Raw genomic sequence first — 17,054 nt, forward strand, 5'->3', positions numbered from 1 at the left:
AGCAAAATATTTAGTTCCCAAACAAATTGGAGCCAAATGTTTAGTTTTAAGCTAAATATTTAATTCCCAAATAACCATTTATTTAGCTAATTAAATATTTTGATCCAAATAAATTTTTAATATGAAAGCCAAGGTTCTAAATACTTAGCTTGCCACCTAAATATTTAATTTCAAAGTAAATATTTAATATGAAAGCTAAATAATTTCCAAACTAAATCAGCTTGCTAACATGGTGAAATGACTGAAAAATGGAACACCCCCATGTTTTTCTCCGACAGGATAAATAAGCTAAATTAAATTAACTGCTGTTAACTTTTGACTGTGTAACTTGACAAAAGGCACCACACAGCTTTCTAACAATACAGCCGTGCAGCTTTAAAGAGAAACGGCTAAAGCAAATGAGGTGGATTAGTACTAAGTGCTTCCCAAAAACTGATGGTGTCATCCAACACCGGCTGTCCTGTGGAATAGTCGGCTTTCTTTAATGAAAATCACTAAACTGTAGAGTAGAAGGAGAACTACATGTTTTTCAGAAGTTCTACAAATGACAATCTCAAAAGTGGAAAAAAGCAAATGTATACAATGCCCTTTACTTTGACACTGAAAAAAATAAAATCCACTGTTTGAGTCACCTGATTAGCAAACTGGAGTTCCTCTGAGTAATTCAATCTACGCATAAATCCAGCTGTCCTGTGAAGATCTCAGAAAACAAACAGCATCATGAAGATCAAGAAAAAGCAGACGGGTAAGGGATGAAGGTGTGGTGAAATCTAAAGCAGTTTTTAAAACATCCAAAGCTTCAGACATCACACTGAACAATGTTTGATCTGTCTTCGGAAAGTGAAGACTGCAAACGGAAACCGAGAAAACATCATCCACTAAGGCAGGGGTGTAAAAACTTTTTGCCATGTGGTACCAAAATTGTAGAGTGCAAATTTATTAGTTTGACAAGAAAATCAAGCAAATTAGCCTCAATGATGAAATGATTTTGCAGATTTATCAAACGAATGGCCTCCAGTTTTCAAATTCTTTTGGGCTTTATTATTCTTATTCTCTGTCATAAAACAGAATTTGAGTCAGTTTCTTTCAAAATGCAAGCATTTTGAAAGAAACTGACTCAAATTCTGCTATATTGGGGTTAGTAAATTAGATAAATGCCAATTTGGGTGCAGCAGCGTCAGCTCTTCAGTGAAAGCCTCTGGATGGACTTGGTTCTACTTATTAGATAAGTTTGGTCGTAAAAATACGACTACTTTGTGTTACACTCAACATTCTCCAAGACAAGAAAATTACATCAGCAATAGTTTGACCCAGAATAAAAATAAAAAGAAATTTGACAGAAGAGTTAATGGGGAGATGGATACTTCAGCAAGGCAGTGAGTAGGAGAGTTTAGCTTTGAAGATAAAATGGATCCCAGTGAAGAACAGCAGAAGGTTTATAGCCATGTCATGATTGGAAATAAATCTGGACTCCTGCAGTCCAGAACAAACCGACCCAAAATAAACCGGGTTTTAGTCAAGCCAGATAGACGAGCCTGAAGGAAGAGTCTTCTCTGAATACTAGCACCTGCATAGTTTATTCTCTTTCTAAAGCATCTCTCACAACATTGAAACAATTTGTTAGAGAATGGGAACATTTTAATGAACAAATGAGTTAATATATATATATATATTAAACAATAAAAACAATTATTCTGTGCAATGTTTTATTCTACAGTTTATCCAGAGTTAAAAGCCATTGATCAAAGCAAAAAAAAAAAAAAGAAACCTGGAAAAGGAAAGAAAAAAAAGGAAGAATACAAATAAAATAACCATGAGTCCCTGGGTGAAGCTTCTGAAGCCACAAAGAGAATGAGTTTTCTTAAGCAAGAGGAATCCTGTAAGATATGAGAACCAGGCCATCTTGCTGATTAAATGGGCCGAGTAAAGCCAGAAAGCACCGACCAAAGACAGCCACGTAGTAAAACAGGGCCAGAGAACAGGAAGATGAGAAGTCCCCCCCCCAGAACCCCTGCAAACACTGAACCATTAGCATTTTGTTCACCTCGGGCGAGGCAGTGGTGTGGCATGAAGTCAACAGAGTTAGTCAAAGTAGTGAGTGAGGCTGGTGACGACACACCACCGTCCTGCACACGTGGGCTCAATCTGTGCCGAGTTTCAAAATCAAGTCCATGTGAAAAGAAACTTTTTTTTTTTTTGTTCTTGTTTTTTTTCTTTTTACATATAATTTGTTCATTCATACTTTTCCATAGAATTCTGTATAGGCTATATAAAAGGCTCTATCTGAATTTCACATAAAGCAAACAACCAATGCGGGTGTCGTTTTTCCAAAGTCTATTTCCAAGGTCTGTTAGACTGCTGGGAAAGGGGGCCCTGCAGCTTTAAGTTCTCCTTTCCAAAAAAAACAAAAAAACAAAAAGCATTTTAACTTTGTGAGAAGATGACAGTCAGTCGAACTCCATCATCTGCTCTCAACTGTGATGACGGCCTCCATGCGAAGGTACGGACAGCAGACGGGTGAGTCTTTAGATCCTGAACGCAGTCACAAAAACACCTGGAGGGGTCGGATCAGAAGAGTCTGAACCACGGGCTCCCTTAGCCCCCCAGCGCCTAAGCCCGCCGGAGGGTCAATCTTCCAGCAGGTCCCTGTCCAGATCCATGAAGGGCTCGTCAATGTAACTCACAATGGCACAGCGAGAAGTTCTGTCAGAGCCCAGAAGTACTGACACCGTCTCCTTCCAGTAGCTGAACGGGATGCAGGAGCTCTGAGGGAGAGGAAGCAGAGAATATTTACTTCTGTTTGTTCTACAGCCTTAAATAGGGGGGCAATTTTGTTGAGCTGGAACGGTTAAAACTAAATTAGCTGCTGCTAAACATCAATCTTATGTTTAAGACGAACAGTGTTACTCTGAAAGGGTCATTGATCATTTTCTGCCACTTGGGGGCAGCAGTAAGATAGAAAACTCCACAAGAGAGCCATCTTTTTTTCCCTTTAAGATTATTATTATTGTTGTTGTTACAGAAACATGTATAAAAGTAAATAAATAGCTCCTTTCAATTTTTACATCCAGTTCATCCTGGCAAAATTAGCATTTGGTCACAATCCTGTAATTACTTTGACTTTTTCTAAACATAACATTTTTATCACAGCATTAACTCCTGGGTTGACCTTTAAGGGTGTCCAAACTTTTCAAACAGTGGACCAGATTTAAATTCTGTATTTATTTAGTACAATTCTTATTCACCATCACGTTTAATTTTCTTGTATTCTGTATTTATAACTACAGAATATGAAAAAATAAGTAAAAAAAACTGAACTAAGATTGAAATAAAATGGCAAATTAAATAATAGAGATAATCTAAAAGTTATACTGCCCTACTATTTGTGTTACAATTTTTAGATGCAATATTTGGTTGGCATATTAATTACTTTAACCATTTATTTCTTTCAATATCTATTACCAATTTTGGCAGCATCAGTACTCCGTTCCTGACTTCAGTACAGAAAATATGAAACTAACAAAAAACAAACAAAATGGGAAAAAAAAAAGCGACATTTTAGGTGTGGCAGAGGGCTAAAAATACCAACGGTAAATTAGGAATATTAATGTGGAAAAAGTAATTAAAAAGAGACCTGGATCTATTCCAAGGTGTTAGCTTGGTCCAATAAAAACATTTTAATGATCAATCAGCTACACTACAACTTACTCATCATGCAATTTGCAAGATCAACTTAAAAAAAAAATTACTCAAGTTGAATTGCGTTTTGAGTGATTATCAACAAGTCAGATCAAAACGGAGAAAATCTAACCAAAGACTTCAGCAAAACCTGACTTCATCAGATTGTAGGTGTTCATGTTGAGTCACATTTATTTTTTAGAGATGTGTAGTTGTACTGAAGAAACTGCTGATGGAACTAAATATTTGTCACTGAAGAGAAAAGCGATATTGTAGAGTCCGAGATGTGAGTAAGGAGTAAATGAACACATTACTAGTGTAGATCATGCAGTGTATTTTATTTTTGTGTTGAAATAAAATATATTATTTAAAGCAACTGAGTTTTTAACTATAAGAATGGCATTAAAGCCTAACTTAAGTAAAACAAGTAAATAAAAAAAAATCTACACACATTTGGACAAAACATTTATTAGTCTAAACTAGCAGGCTAGTTTAGCCCACACAAAGATCCGACTTGTGAATGAGTTTCTTATGTCTTAAATTAATGGCACTAATGTCATACTCTCTTTTCAACCTAAGGGACTTGTTTTAGTTTTGTTCAAATGTGTGGAGAATTTTTTTAGCCAACTACAAAAAAAAAAAAAAAACACTATTTACAAGTGGTAGGACTTGTAAATAGAAAAAGAACATGTTCTGTTTGTCCATTTAGTCCTCTAAGTTTAGACTTATAAATTCAGTGTTGCAACTAATATTAAACTTTTTAAAGTAATGTTTTTCGGTATCTGGCTGCTGATAGGCTGCTAAAATCAAACCGAATTGTGATAAATTGCACTTACATTTTCCTTTCAGTTTGTGGCTAAAATCTGCTTATGAAGTCACTTAAACTAATTTTTAACAATCAAACCTAAATCTGCCACGTCAGGAAATCAAAAATAGTAATTCGTCATAAACCTGACTAATTATGATTCCTCCGATGATCTTCTGGTGTGACACTAGAAGTATTTGTTGTATTTAGGGCTGTCACAGTAACTAATGTTTCTGGACAATTAATCGTCTCAGGAGTTATCGTGATAGACGATAATATTGTTTTGAGACAATTTGCCAGTAATATGATGATAATAATGAAAGAACACGTTCTGAAAGAGCAACAAACTTTAAATTCTAATTTAACACTGGAAGACATTTTAAATATCCAAAATAAATCAACAAAACAACAGAAACAACTAGTAAAATTAATTATGAAGACTTTGGAAATAAAATTATCCTTCAAAAAAGGTTTAGTTGAGACCAAACCTCCAGACTGAAGACTTTTATCATCCATTTTTTGATAGAGAAAAATGATAAATCATGAAATTGGAAATTGAGTTTGTTTTAATTTATCATGCAATTAATTGATTTACTGATTATTGTGCCATGTTGCATTGTGTTTTGTTTGTGTACTTGTGTTTGTAGATGTGTTGATCTAAGCCAGCCTGTTAGAAAGCAACTTTTCAGACTGACAATTGCACAAGTGATCTGTCTGAGCGTTTTTGGCTGATTTATCTAACAGCTGGAAACCACAGGAAGCTCTCAATGAGTAAAAGTACAAGCATCAGGTTGGTTTGCTTAAAATGGAAAACTGAACCAGAGTTTCCACTGACTCTATAAACTCCTTATTCTTGCTGTGTTAAGCTTTTGGTTAAAACTGTTGGTAATGAATTTCAGGGCATACATTTTAACCAACAAGCTTGCATTGCATTTCCATTTTGGGATTATTTTGAATGGTTGACAAAAAAAAAAAAACAGACAACTGATCTTGATACGACATGGAAAAAGTGAATTTACGCTAATAACTCATGGTTTAACTGCGTTCAGGGACTCACGTTCTCCAGACATGTGCTATCCTTGTCCTTGTTGAGGTAGTGGTGTTGCCAGAAGCGCAGCAGGTTGTGGAAGTTGTTCAGCAGGCAGCCGGGGTATTTCTCCGTGTATTCCTTCTCCCGCAGGGCGTTGAGATAGAAGGGCAGCTTCGCCTTTCGTCTGGCCAACATCAAGATCACCAAACTGGTATTTAAACAGCTCACGTTCTCCTGCAGAAAGAAAGAGAGGTGGGGGGTCACATGACTCAGTGTCCAGCAGGTTCGCCTGTTTCTGTACGCACACACACCGCAGTGAAAGCAAACCCCCACCTGTGTAAGTGTTTGTACGTTGATGATGTTGATGAGTCGGAAGAGGAAGGACAATCTGTTTTCAACTCTGGCCACGTAGGACAGCAGGCAGCACTCAGACAGCACCTCCATAACTGATGAGGACAGAAAAATCACTGATTTATTCACTCAAAAAAAGCTACTAACCATTTTCTGATCATATTATAGAATCAAAATTTGGCCTTCCTGAAAGACTTGTTTTACCTTTGACATCTTCGGTCTGGCTTTCAAAACGGTCCAGTGAGAGGACGATGCAGCGCACCAGCATGTTTGAGTCCACCAAGGAGCTGTTGATCTGAGTCAGGAAGGCCTGAAACTAAAACAGTTTGAGGTTCAATCAGCTGTGACGTCTTACTGACTGATCAAAACGAAGCAGAAGAGTGACACTGAAACGTAACGAGAATAAAAGACCTGCAGCTTCAGCTGTGACATTTTGTTGGGTGAAAACAACAAATAGGAATTCATTTTTTAAAACCAAACAAGTAAATTTCTGATTCAATTTAAGCGCTAAATGCTAAATCAACAGCTACAGTGGCCATGCAGTAAAGAAAGTCAAAACTATTTTAATTTCTGTGCAGATAAAATGGTTTCTACTGCATATTTTTCTGAATTATATTTATGCCTTGCTAATTCCAAATTTAACTCAAATATTACCTAAATTGTATCAACAACCACAATAAAGAGAAACGCTTTATTTTTCTTTTAGTGTTTATTATTCAACACAAATTACTAAAAATTATTTCACTGTTTCTGTAAAGTTCTTCAAAATTAGTCTATTTAAAATATTTTTGTAAAAAGAAAAGAATCCAAACTTCGTTTATGATGACATAAATAATGATGACAGTGCAACCTTATATAATGAGAACTATAATGTTCCGATCACAGATGCACCAAGACATGCATGGCAGTCCATCTTTAGTGGTTTTGATAGGACTTGTTGATAATTCAGTGGTAAAACGGTTTTCTTTCCAGCTCCAGTTGATTTGCTAAAGATAAAAACTCAAAAAGACTCACTCTCCTCCTTCATAAACAAAGTGTTGTCCTTGAAAAATGTATTTATTTTATGGTAAATGCCACATGTACCAATGTCTCTCCCTCAACACAGTCGGCCACATCAGAGAGACGGTGAGCTACACTCTCTCCGTTACTATGGAGACCTGTGTAATGGCTGATTAGTAGAAGAACAGAGAAGTCACACACAAACCAAAAAATATATCAACAGATGGTGTCACAATCTTTGTACTCTGTCAGATCGTGCGTATGATCTAACATTTTTATATCGGAGTGTCTTCATACCTTCTCTGGAGTGTTGACGTATTTGTTGAACCTTTTAAAAGCATCGATGTTGAACTTCATGAGCTCCCCCAGCAGATCAAAGTAGCTCTGAAGGACGTCTCGAGACGTACAGCCGCTGTCTATGATGCAGAGCAGGATGTGCTGTCGGAGGATCGAAGCACAAAATGAGCAGCGACTCGTTAAAATGACCAAAGTGGAAAAAAACTTTTTTGTTTTTCTTTAACATGAGTTTATTCCTGCAGGACAAACGTGCTCTACCTCTAGGAGCCCTCGCTTTAGGAGGAACATTTGGTCTGCGTAAGATGTTGCTCCTCTGAGAAAACTTTCCACTGCCCTTGCCTGCCAGAACCTAAACAAACAGGAAAAACAACACGGTTTAGTTCAATGTGCTTTCAGGATTAGGATTACAGTGACAATGATATATAATCTGAACCTAAAGGATGAGTCGGGCGGTTCCCTCTTCATGACGGTGAGGAGACGCGTGAGGAGACCCTTCTTTCCATCACAAACTAAGCTTCTGTCTGTGTTGACTAGAGCTTCCACCTCTGGGATGTTGGCCTTCATGGAGATGGCACTCAGTTCGTTCAGCTCCTGATTGTTGAGCAAGAGGTACTTGTTCCTGAAAGATGGAGAGCAGATTCTTAAAAAAACAAGACACCAAAACGCTAAACATCAGCACAAAAGCAGGTGAATTTCAGGACACGTACTCATGGTGATCGCTGAAACTCTGGAGTAGCCGCAGGAATTGGATTTTAAAGGATATCTCCTGCACAACAAGGAACATGTTTTTTTTTGGACAGGTGAAATAAATGTTCACATTCTTTGAAGATTTTCACTTCTCAGTGAAAGCAGAAGGTGAAGAGGATCATACTGGGCTGCAGTCGCAGTTCTCATTCTGGCCGTGCACCACGTGATTGGACGCGGTGTACTTCCTCCAGATGAGCTTGTCGAACAGGTTGTTGAGCCCCGGGATGAGACGGAACTCGGCCAGCATCTTGTGGACCTACAAAAACGACGAGGAGGAATGAGACAAGACTCGGCCGCGGCGAGGAGCGCGACATGTTCCGACTCCGGACGGCGCAGCGGTACCTGGTTCCTCTGTCGGCCCATCAGGAGGACGCAGAGCACATACAGAACCTCCACCTTGTACATGATCTCGTGGACGGTCTTCATGGACTGGGGCAGCCTGTGTCTCAGAGGGCTGGTGGCCAGAGAACTCTCGTCTGACGACTCTGAAGAGGAAAATGACCTGAAATTCAGACCATCTGAGAGACTATACACCGGAAAAACTGTTTGTCACAGTGAAAGGGACGCTTTCTACAGAATATGGTCAAAGTGGACATGGTATGTTAAACCTGTTCTATAGGCTGGTGTAGTGGCATGAAAAGTGATATCACAAATGTCATTATAATCTGGTTAAACCAAGTCCTTGGGGTTTTTTGGGGGGGTTTTTTGGGGGAGGGAAAGGGAAAAAAAGTTTAGAAAATAAGAAAATATCAATAAAGCTTAAAAAATGTGCAACTTTGACAGCAGCTTTCTGAAAAAGGTGCCATAAAATTAGTAATAATCACAAGAAAAACATTCTAGAGGGACTGAACTGAAGCCGGAAAACAAAATAGCAGATGGGTAAAAAAAAAAAAAAATAGTAATAAAAAAACAAGATTTTTCCAAAAATGTCTAAATTCTCACCAGTGCTGCTCTGCTCAGCCTCCTCAGTGGCCATCTGCATGAGCGCGTCAAGCACCAGAGCGTTGTCCAGCCAGGTGTACCAGTCCTCCAACTCCTGCAGGAAGTTTGCTCCTGTGGCTTCAGACACTTTTCTAGTGGCTAACTTACACAGCCGCTCAATGAAGCCCGGGATGTTCAGTAGAGTCACTGTGAAACGAACAGAGATCAGGAACCAATCAGGGTTTGTTTTTTTTCTCTCAGACCAATCTGATATCTGTACATAAAATCCAACCAACCCTGGTTGACCTCGGCGCGGGACGGGCTGGCGTTGCGCTTCTGTTGAGCGTTTTTGGCCAGCAGAGTGTGCTTGTCGTCGTTCCCTATATCCGGTTCTGAGATGGTGACGGACAGGATGCGGCAGAAGTTGGCCAGCTGCTGCTGGTCGAAGCTTTGGACCAGACCTGAGAGGTTGGGGATTCCTTCCAACTGGATCATCTCCTTAAAGACGTAAACGGATGTGTTGCCGTCAAATTCACACGGAGCGCATTTTACTGGATAACAACCCACGTTTACTGACAGATCAGGCTGAGTGAGGAGATCAAGGTCTGGAGTTTTTTGCTGATTCATGGTGTTTCATCGTTTTGGTCAACCGAACCAGAGACTTGTTACCAGAAACCGTCATGGAGGACATTTTCATTGCTTCAGTAAGGCCAACAATTTAGTGTTACAACGTTAGATTATTATGCAAGCGGACCAATGATCGTTCTGGTTTCAATCTAACAGTATAAAGACACAACTAAAATTGATTGAATATAAAACTATTCAGACAATTTCCACTTCTTCAAAAACTGTATTCAAAAACATTCATTAGGGTTTTTTTTTCCCTCCAAAGTCATTTATTTATGTCAGGATATAAAACGCAAAAAATATGACAAAATTAATGGTTTATAATAAAGTGATTTAAACATATTGTTGCGAAATTAACTGATACCCGAGCATGAAAAAACATTTTTACTACATTTTATTCTTTAAAAAATGTATCAAGGTCTTAAAAAAATTATATTGCACTTCTTTATAATCTTTTTAGGTATCTATACTGGGACTTGGTTGTATATTCTCAATTTACAACAGAACTCAGTTTCCCTGCCAGTCATTTATAGGTCTAGTCAAATCCCTGAGTTCCAGTTGTTTCCAGGGCTAAGCGGTTGCTGAATACAATCTAAACAATGTTTGTGAGGCTAAACCACATTGTTTCAGAAAAAGTTTACATTACACATAGTGAAACTAGAAACACAGAAAAACAGTGAATGTGTTTGCTGAGTTATTTTAAACAATGTGGTTGATGACATTTTTCTCTGCTTGGTGAGAAGAAAATTATTTTATCAATCTCTGAAATAAAAACTGAAAAAAAAATCCTGCATTTTAACTTGTTGCTAAATAATGCAGGTTTTAAATGTAAAGCCTGTAATTTACCTTGTATGATCACTACATATAACATATTATAACATAAGAAGAGAACTAAAAATCAATCCCTCAGCCCTGGTGCTTCCAGAGTCCCATGAACCAAATCTACAGGTTCAACCTGAGCGCACTGCTCACCTTTTTCACTCCAAGAATGTCTTCAATGAGCGTCGCCGTCTGCAGGAACGTCTTCTTGTTTGTCATCAGAGTGAAGAGAAACAGAACAAAGTCGTCCCTGGCTGCCAGGCTCTTCGTCACTCCCTCCGTCTGCAGTCAGAAATCAAATAACTTCACTACAAGTGACTCATCAGAAACAAGAAAATATTCTTTGAAATAAACTGCATGAAAGCTTGAAGCACCACCGCTTTTGTCTTACGTTAAAAAAATGTAATTGAACACTTACACATATACAACAGTTGTAGAGAACACTAAGGCAGTCTTTGACCAGCTCATCATTCACTGTAGAAGTAAAGGAACAGATGTTAGCAGGGATTTATTTGGTAAAAGAGAAAACAAAATGAAAAAGATGACAATTTGATGTTATTCTTACTCACTTTTGGGTTTCTTCTTCTGCATAGTTAGTGTGGGTCTCATTAAGATTTCCACAAGCAGCTGCCAAAGAAACAGAACATTTGGACGTCAGAAATAAACTACAGCTTCCACTGTAAAATAAAATTTAAAAAAAAGAAAAGAAATTGAAGAAACTCTCAAACTTACATCGACTCCACCGAACAGGTCAAAGGTGTAGGTGTTGGGGAAGGTGGATTCCTGAGCTTTTGTCCTGTCTTCTGTGACAAAAGACATGGCCTCCACCGAGAGCTGTGATGATAAGCTCTGGAAAAGAAAAAAAAAGAAAGAAAGGGTTGATTAGCATAAAATCCCTAATAACCAGGTTGGGAATCACTGAAAAGGATGAAACACCACCATGACGGTGAGCCGAGAGCGACGCTGTGTACCTTGAGATAGCCGTGAGCGTGGGAGAGGTCGCTGTTGGGGTGGCTGCTCTCGTGGAGCTTCTGGAGCAGGTCGGGGATGCCATGCCACTTAGCAGGTTTATCTCTCTCCTGAAGCAAGCCTCCAGGGAGCTGCAACGTACCAGAGAGGTCGGTCAATAAAACACACGCAGACCCACACAGACAAAACACTTCAAAACAAATGACACGCTGCAAGTTAAACTACTTTCAGTCATGCAATTCAAACTGTGTATACAAAGAATAAAGACTTCAGCTGTACAAGTGACCGCTGGAGCAGAGAAAATGAAGGGAAAAAACTAAATATGGCAAAATTTAAAAGTATCTTACACAGTTTGATGTTTGTCTACGATGTGGTACCAAGTGTGTGTTGCATTTAATGACGTTTCCAGCAGAAAACTGGCTGCTTGTTTTGGGTATCACTTTGAACTGGGGATTTATTGTTGTCATGGTACATTTTGGTTATTGATGATAAATAAAAAAATTTAAAAAAAACAAGACTGACAACATGATCTGAAAATGTTATTTTTGCTTTTGTCCTCCACTGTTTGTTCCACATGAACTTCAATAAATATCAATAAATGTGAATATGATATACAATTAACTAAAAATAAATACTAAATAGTAATATAATAATACTAAACATTATGATTAGATTCTTTCTAAGTTCATATCACTCACCCTGACACTGAACATCAATGAAAGACAATTAATCCTCTTTGAATCACTTAATAAAATAATCGCCAACTAGTTCAATTAGCTGGAGAATGCAGCTTCAGTAAAAGGCCATTTGCTGAAAGAACGGCACAATCAACCCAGGAATTATTCAAAAATGCACAATAAATTTGTACTTTTGCGCTCAAGACAAAAAAAAAACAACAAAAAAACAACAACAACAAAAAAAAACACTGGTCTACAAATTTACTTTATCCAGGACAAAAAAAGTCATTTACTAAGCACCTGTTTCTACGCAATTATTTTTTGAAGTTCATCTAAAAAAGCTGTAAACTGATTGATGTTAAGTCGAGCAGAAAGGCCTGAGCTTCTCACATTTTGATGTTTGTATTTTTTTTAGCTGCAGATGAATCCTTTGATGCAGACGATCAGTCCATTTTAGGCAATTAAATATTTTGTCCAAATGTCATTTTAAAAAAGGAATTCATCATTTACTTATTTGCATCTTTTAATCTAGATATTGTTTGAAAAAGGTTTGAGTGGTTAAATGAAGTATTTGTGGAACATACACATTTTTTTTTGTTTAATTGTCAGAATAATTGATAGAGCAATCGATGACTAATCGTTAGTTGCAGCCCTAGTGGTCGGTGAAGTGCAACAGAGAAAACCAGAGCTCAGTTATACTTTGCAGAGGAAGCCGTCATGTGACCTTTATTGTTAATTTTTCTTCAAATGACTTTGAAGTTTAGAGGATGATTGCATAAACCTGATTTAGACTGTGGAAAGTTGTAAAGACTTAATCAGGAAATAATCACATTTTACTCGCTTTTTTATTTGAAGGGACGGGACACTGAAAATAAACCTTCTGGGTTCAAGATCTGGATATCTTTGTAAGCATCTGTGAGCGAGCCCCAGGTTTCTCTGTTATCGTTTCAATCTGGAATCTGCATCCGTTTATCTGCTGACTTTTACAAACTTTAGACACACTAAGGTCAGGACCAACGTGAACAGTTGGAAGCAGCGGATCGCTTGTGCATAAATGCACAGAGGAGGCGAAGGTTTTCTAAATTAAACCACATTTTTCCACTCGGTAATCAGTAGGAATTTACTCTGAGCTCACAAAGGAACTCTGACTAAATCTGGAAACGAACTTGCTGCTTCAAATACTGAAAGCTCTTCATACTGGAGACCATTTTTTGGACAGCAGGACTTTTCTGCCATAGTGTTAAAAGCCAAATCAGTATTCTGTCTCAATGTGGCCACTTGTCCTTATGCACGTTTACCAGCTCAGTTAAATACTGCATGTAAGAATCTTCCTTTAACATCAACTTTGCCTGTTCACACCAAGAATAAAAATTGAAACTACCCTCCATCAGTGGACATTCACCCAAACCCAACGCATAGACAGTCATGTGGTCATATGATGTAAACAGCATTGAAATGCGTATCGCCAAAACCACAATCATCATCATGTGTTTTTATGACTGGTTTCCATGCAAACAACAACGAAACAAAACAAAACAAAAAAGCAGCTAAATATTAGGGTTATATGCTTTAATGCACAAATGTAGCGACGTATTTTATTCAGAAAGATAAATTCCTTCAATTAAACACCAAATAAATCATTTTATTGTTTACATTACTGACAAAAAATAAAGGGAACCTTTACCATTTTGTTCAAAATGTGAATTTGATTTTAATAAAGAATTAAAAAATATCGATAGTTTTATTGAAATAATAGCTATTCAATATTTACAGTATTCTAGTCTAAAATATCTGTCTCTCCCCTTTGTTTTTCCTCCCCATTTTTTTATTAGTATGAGATCGCAATTAGTTTGTAATTATTGTGAAAGGTGCAGGTTTTTATAAGGTTTTTCTTCTTCCTGCTCCTTTTCACTCATGTAGATTAATTGTTGTTACAAGACAATGTTTTTGTACATTGGAGATGGAATGTGTTTTGTTGAGTGAATAAACTGATTGATTGATTAGTATTTGACATTTAAGATGTCATATAGTTCAAATTTTGTATCTAAAGTCCAACTAACCCCTAAATAAAATGTTTATTGCTGATAAACTGAATATATTATTTAGAGTTCTTTTTAAGAGATGATGCAACTATATCACGGGACACTTTTTAAATTTAATAATTAGCATATTCAGTGGAAACATTTTTGTAATTCTAATACAGATTTTTTTTTTTTTTTTGGAGATTTGTCGCGTCAAATTAGCTCCCAATTCAATTTTGACAGTTGAGAGGCTAACGCAGTTACCAGGACAATCGTTCGAGCTAACCAACTCATCAAATGAACTCTTCAAAGTAAACTATATCTAGTAAATTTCTGTCAACTTGTGAAAACGAAAGATAAGCGTGTCAACCTGCCCAGGCAGCTGCTCTGCCCTATCCATTTATGGAAACGGTAGTTATTGTGGTTGCTGCGTGGTTACGTAATCACCTGAGCTGTTGAACTGCCTTAGCTAACCAGATGTACTTAGCCCGCTGGCTAACATTACCAGCTACAACTACCGTCAGTGACGAATTTAAAATCATATTTTAAATAAAGCGGAGCTTTTTAGCAATAATTGCATCTTAGAGCACAAAGCAAGGGTTAGTCTAAACATCTTGACTTATTAGATGATATCGCATTAACGTAGCCCTAGATGCTAAGCTAACGTGGAGCTAACAACAAAAGATGCATTTCATGCGGAGCTTTTCCATTTGCACTGGTATCAATATTTGTCCAACTACATGTGATAGAATGCTATTCCAATGCAAAGTCGTATATATTATTTTGCCTCTGAATATACTCTGAAACGTTCTGCCTAATTGGCAAAATACACTGGGACATTGACGGAAAACCTCCCCAGCTAACTCTCCGGGATAACCTCTTCATTTTCAGGCTTGACTCCAAGCGCAAGTCCCCGGTCTCACTCGCCTAACTTTAGAATGCGTTCACAACTGATAGAGGTGCCGTTTCTCTTACCTGTGTTCCTCGGCTGAAACCTTCCCCGGTTATTTTACTAGACGTTAACTTCGTGACTATATTACTGTTGCAATTTCTTCGTTTTCTTCCACTACTAGAGAACTCAGACCCCAGAAGCGTCGCCATTATTTCTTCTTCCTGAACCCAACTGTTTGGGCAGGAAGTGGAAAGCTTTAATAAAATAGAAAAATGAGGAGTGGCGCGCCATCTGGTGTTAGCGAAATTGACATTACACGTTTAGTTTCATAGTGTATTTTCGTTGCAGTATTTGCTTTGTTCAGTAAATATGGAGTTAGATTTGTTTCACAATTATTCAATCAAAAAAAAAAATCATGTCAAACAAAAAAAGTAGTATTCAACCAAAAAAAAAATCATGTCAAACAAAAAAAGTAGTATTCAATCAAAAAAAAAATCATGTCAAAGCAAAAATCACTAAGTTTTTTTTTAAAACTTTTTTTTTTGTTGTTTTTGGTTGAGTCTCTTTTTTGTGGTTTGCTAATTAACTTAAATTCTCAAATACTTTATTGATCCCAAAACGAACTTAAATATAAATAAAAAATGAAAATTAAATTATGTCAGTGGCCCCACAATTTTTTCAGGTTTTAAACCTCAAAATAAATCATAAAAAAATAGAGTAACAAAGGTAAAAAAAAATCTAAAAAATTTGTCTTTAAGCAAATTGGGAAAGCCCAGATGATGTGATGCTTCATAAGTTTATGATAGGATAATTCACCACATTTGAATATGGTGACACTGTTGATATATTTTGAAGAATCCCATAAGCAACATGGGGGAAAAATAAAATAAAACAGATCATGAGTGTACATTTTAGCAATGATGACCAAAATTAGCTTTGGAGGAAAAGAGCCAAGTTCGCTAGCCTGAGAACATAATTCCCAATTGTGATGTACGGGGGTGGCAGCATCATGCTGTGTGGGTGTTTTGCTGCATGAGAAACTACTGGTATGAGAAGAAACAATACATATCAAACCAACATTTGCCACACTGTTGGCACCTGGGAACAAATTGATCTTTAACAGACGAGGTCTATCGGACAGTCACCAAATTAAAATGAAGAGGCTGAAAGGCAACAACATCAATGTTTTGGTGAGGTCATCACAAAATCCTGATCTCAGTACCATAAAAACATGCAGGCAGAGCTGAACAAACTTATTGTTTCACCAATTATGACAGGAAGAATGGGACAAAATTTGAGAAAACATTTGTGAAAAGCTTGAAATACTTTATCTGAGTCACACAGTTTAAAAATCATTTCCACCAAATACTAAGGAAATGTTTAAAAATTCTGAATTTAGCAATAATATTATTCTATAACTGCTCTGCTATTAACAATAGAAACCCAAAACAAACGATCTGTTTGTTGTGATTAAATTTTTCGACAAATAGAGAGATGTGTGGTGTAATAAAATATTGGAGCTCAAACATTAAATGTGGTATTCCACAAGGCTCAGTGTCAGGACCTAAACTTTTTAATTTATACAATATTTGTGAAGAGGGATTTTATTTGCCAAAGAGAGACAAAGTGAAATTTTTATTGCTTATGCATTCATTCTCCTGTGTTGTTTTTGTTTTTCTTCTTTTTTTTTACAGACTTTGCTGATGTTTTATGGTAGATGATTTATTTTTTAGTGCTGGACTTTTGTGTACTTTTACTTTCAAATTTTCTTGAGTTTGAATTGGTGAAGCAAATATCAATACGTATGGTGTAATACAATGAACAAAATAACATTGATCAGGGAAATTGTCATTTTTGTTCTTAACTTCTAGAAGCAGTGGCGAAACTAGAAAATGTTCATGGGGGTGACGGGCTGGGACCGTAACTCACTCAGGGGGCCCAGCAACTGATCGGCACCAGAGTCACAACAGAGCACAACATCTGAATTTTCAAAAATAATTAATAATTAATCTTACTATATCAATAAACATAAGTTTATTGGTTTCATCACTGCTGCCACCACCTGTTTTGGAGGGTTGCTCTGCTCATGAGTGACTCACCTGAATGAACCAATCACTTCACAGAGATGGCTGCAAAGGTGGCCAATGGTTGCCCTGGCCACACCCTGGCTCCGCCCCTACTGAAGACTCATATATTGACTTGTTGGTCTCCAAACCCAACT

General features: G+C 37.2%; 1 protein-coding gene across 1 annotated transcript; it reads right to left on the bottom strand.

The window, feature by feature from the left end:
- Positions 1-1,549: 1,549 nt before the first annotated feature.
- trpc4apa (transient receptor potential cation channel, subfamily C, member 4 associated protein a) lies at positions 1,550-15,085 on the bottom strand. The gene is made up of 18 exons (XM_015011428.2): positions 14,917-15,085; positions 11,246-11,374; positions 11,007-11,123; positions 10,844-10,901; positions 10,693-10,748; positions 10,428-10,556; positions 9,125-9,326; positions 8,850-9,035; positions 8,250-8,392; positions 8,032-8,163; positions 7,868-7,926; positions 7,594-7,779; positions 7,419-7,509; positions 7,161-7,301; positions 6,069-6,180; positions 5,847-5,959; positions 5,541-5,747; positions 1,550-2,765 (listed from the first exon to the last, which is right to left on the bottom strand). The coding sequence occupies exons 1-18, from the start codon at positions 15,040-15,042 to the stop codon at positions 2,628-2,630; spliced, it is 2,325 nt and encodes a 774-aa protein (XP_014866914.2). The 5' UTR covers positions 15,043-15,085; the 3' UTR covers positions 1,550-2,627.
- Between the last annotated feature and the right edge of the window lie 1,969 nt (positions 15,086-17,054).

The sequence above is a fragment of the Poecilia mexicana genome, unplaced genomic scaffold (genome assembly GCF_051168715.1).
Source record: "Poecilia mexicana isolate PSO_F unplaced genomic scaffold, ASM5116871v1 scaffold_5, whole genome shotgun sequence".
In the NCBI taxonomy this organism is placed as follows: Eukaryota; Metazoa; Chordata; class Actinopteri; order Cyprinodontiformes; family Poeciliidae; genus Poecilia; species Poecilia mexicana.

Coding starts and splice junctions, on each gene's coding strand:
- trpc4apa (XM_015011428.2), bottom strand. CDS start 15,042: ATGGCGACGCTTCTGGGGTCTGAGTTCTCTAGTAGTGGAAGAAAACGA. Junction 11,375..14,916: donor GTTTCAGCCGAGGAACACAG/GTAAGAGAAACG, acceptor GGTACGTTGCAG/CTCCCTGGAGGCTTGCTTCA. Junction 7,927..8,031: donor AGAACTGCGACTGCAGCCCA/GTATGATCCTCT, acceptor CTTGTTGTGCAG/GAGATATCCTTTAAAATCCA.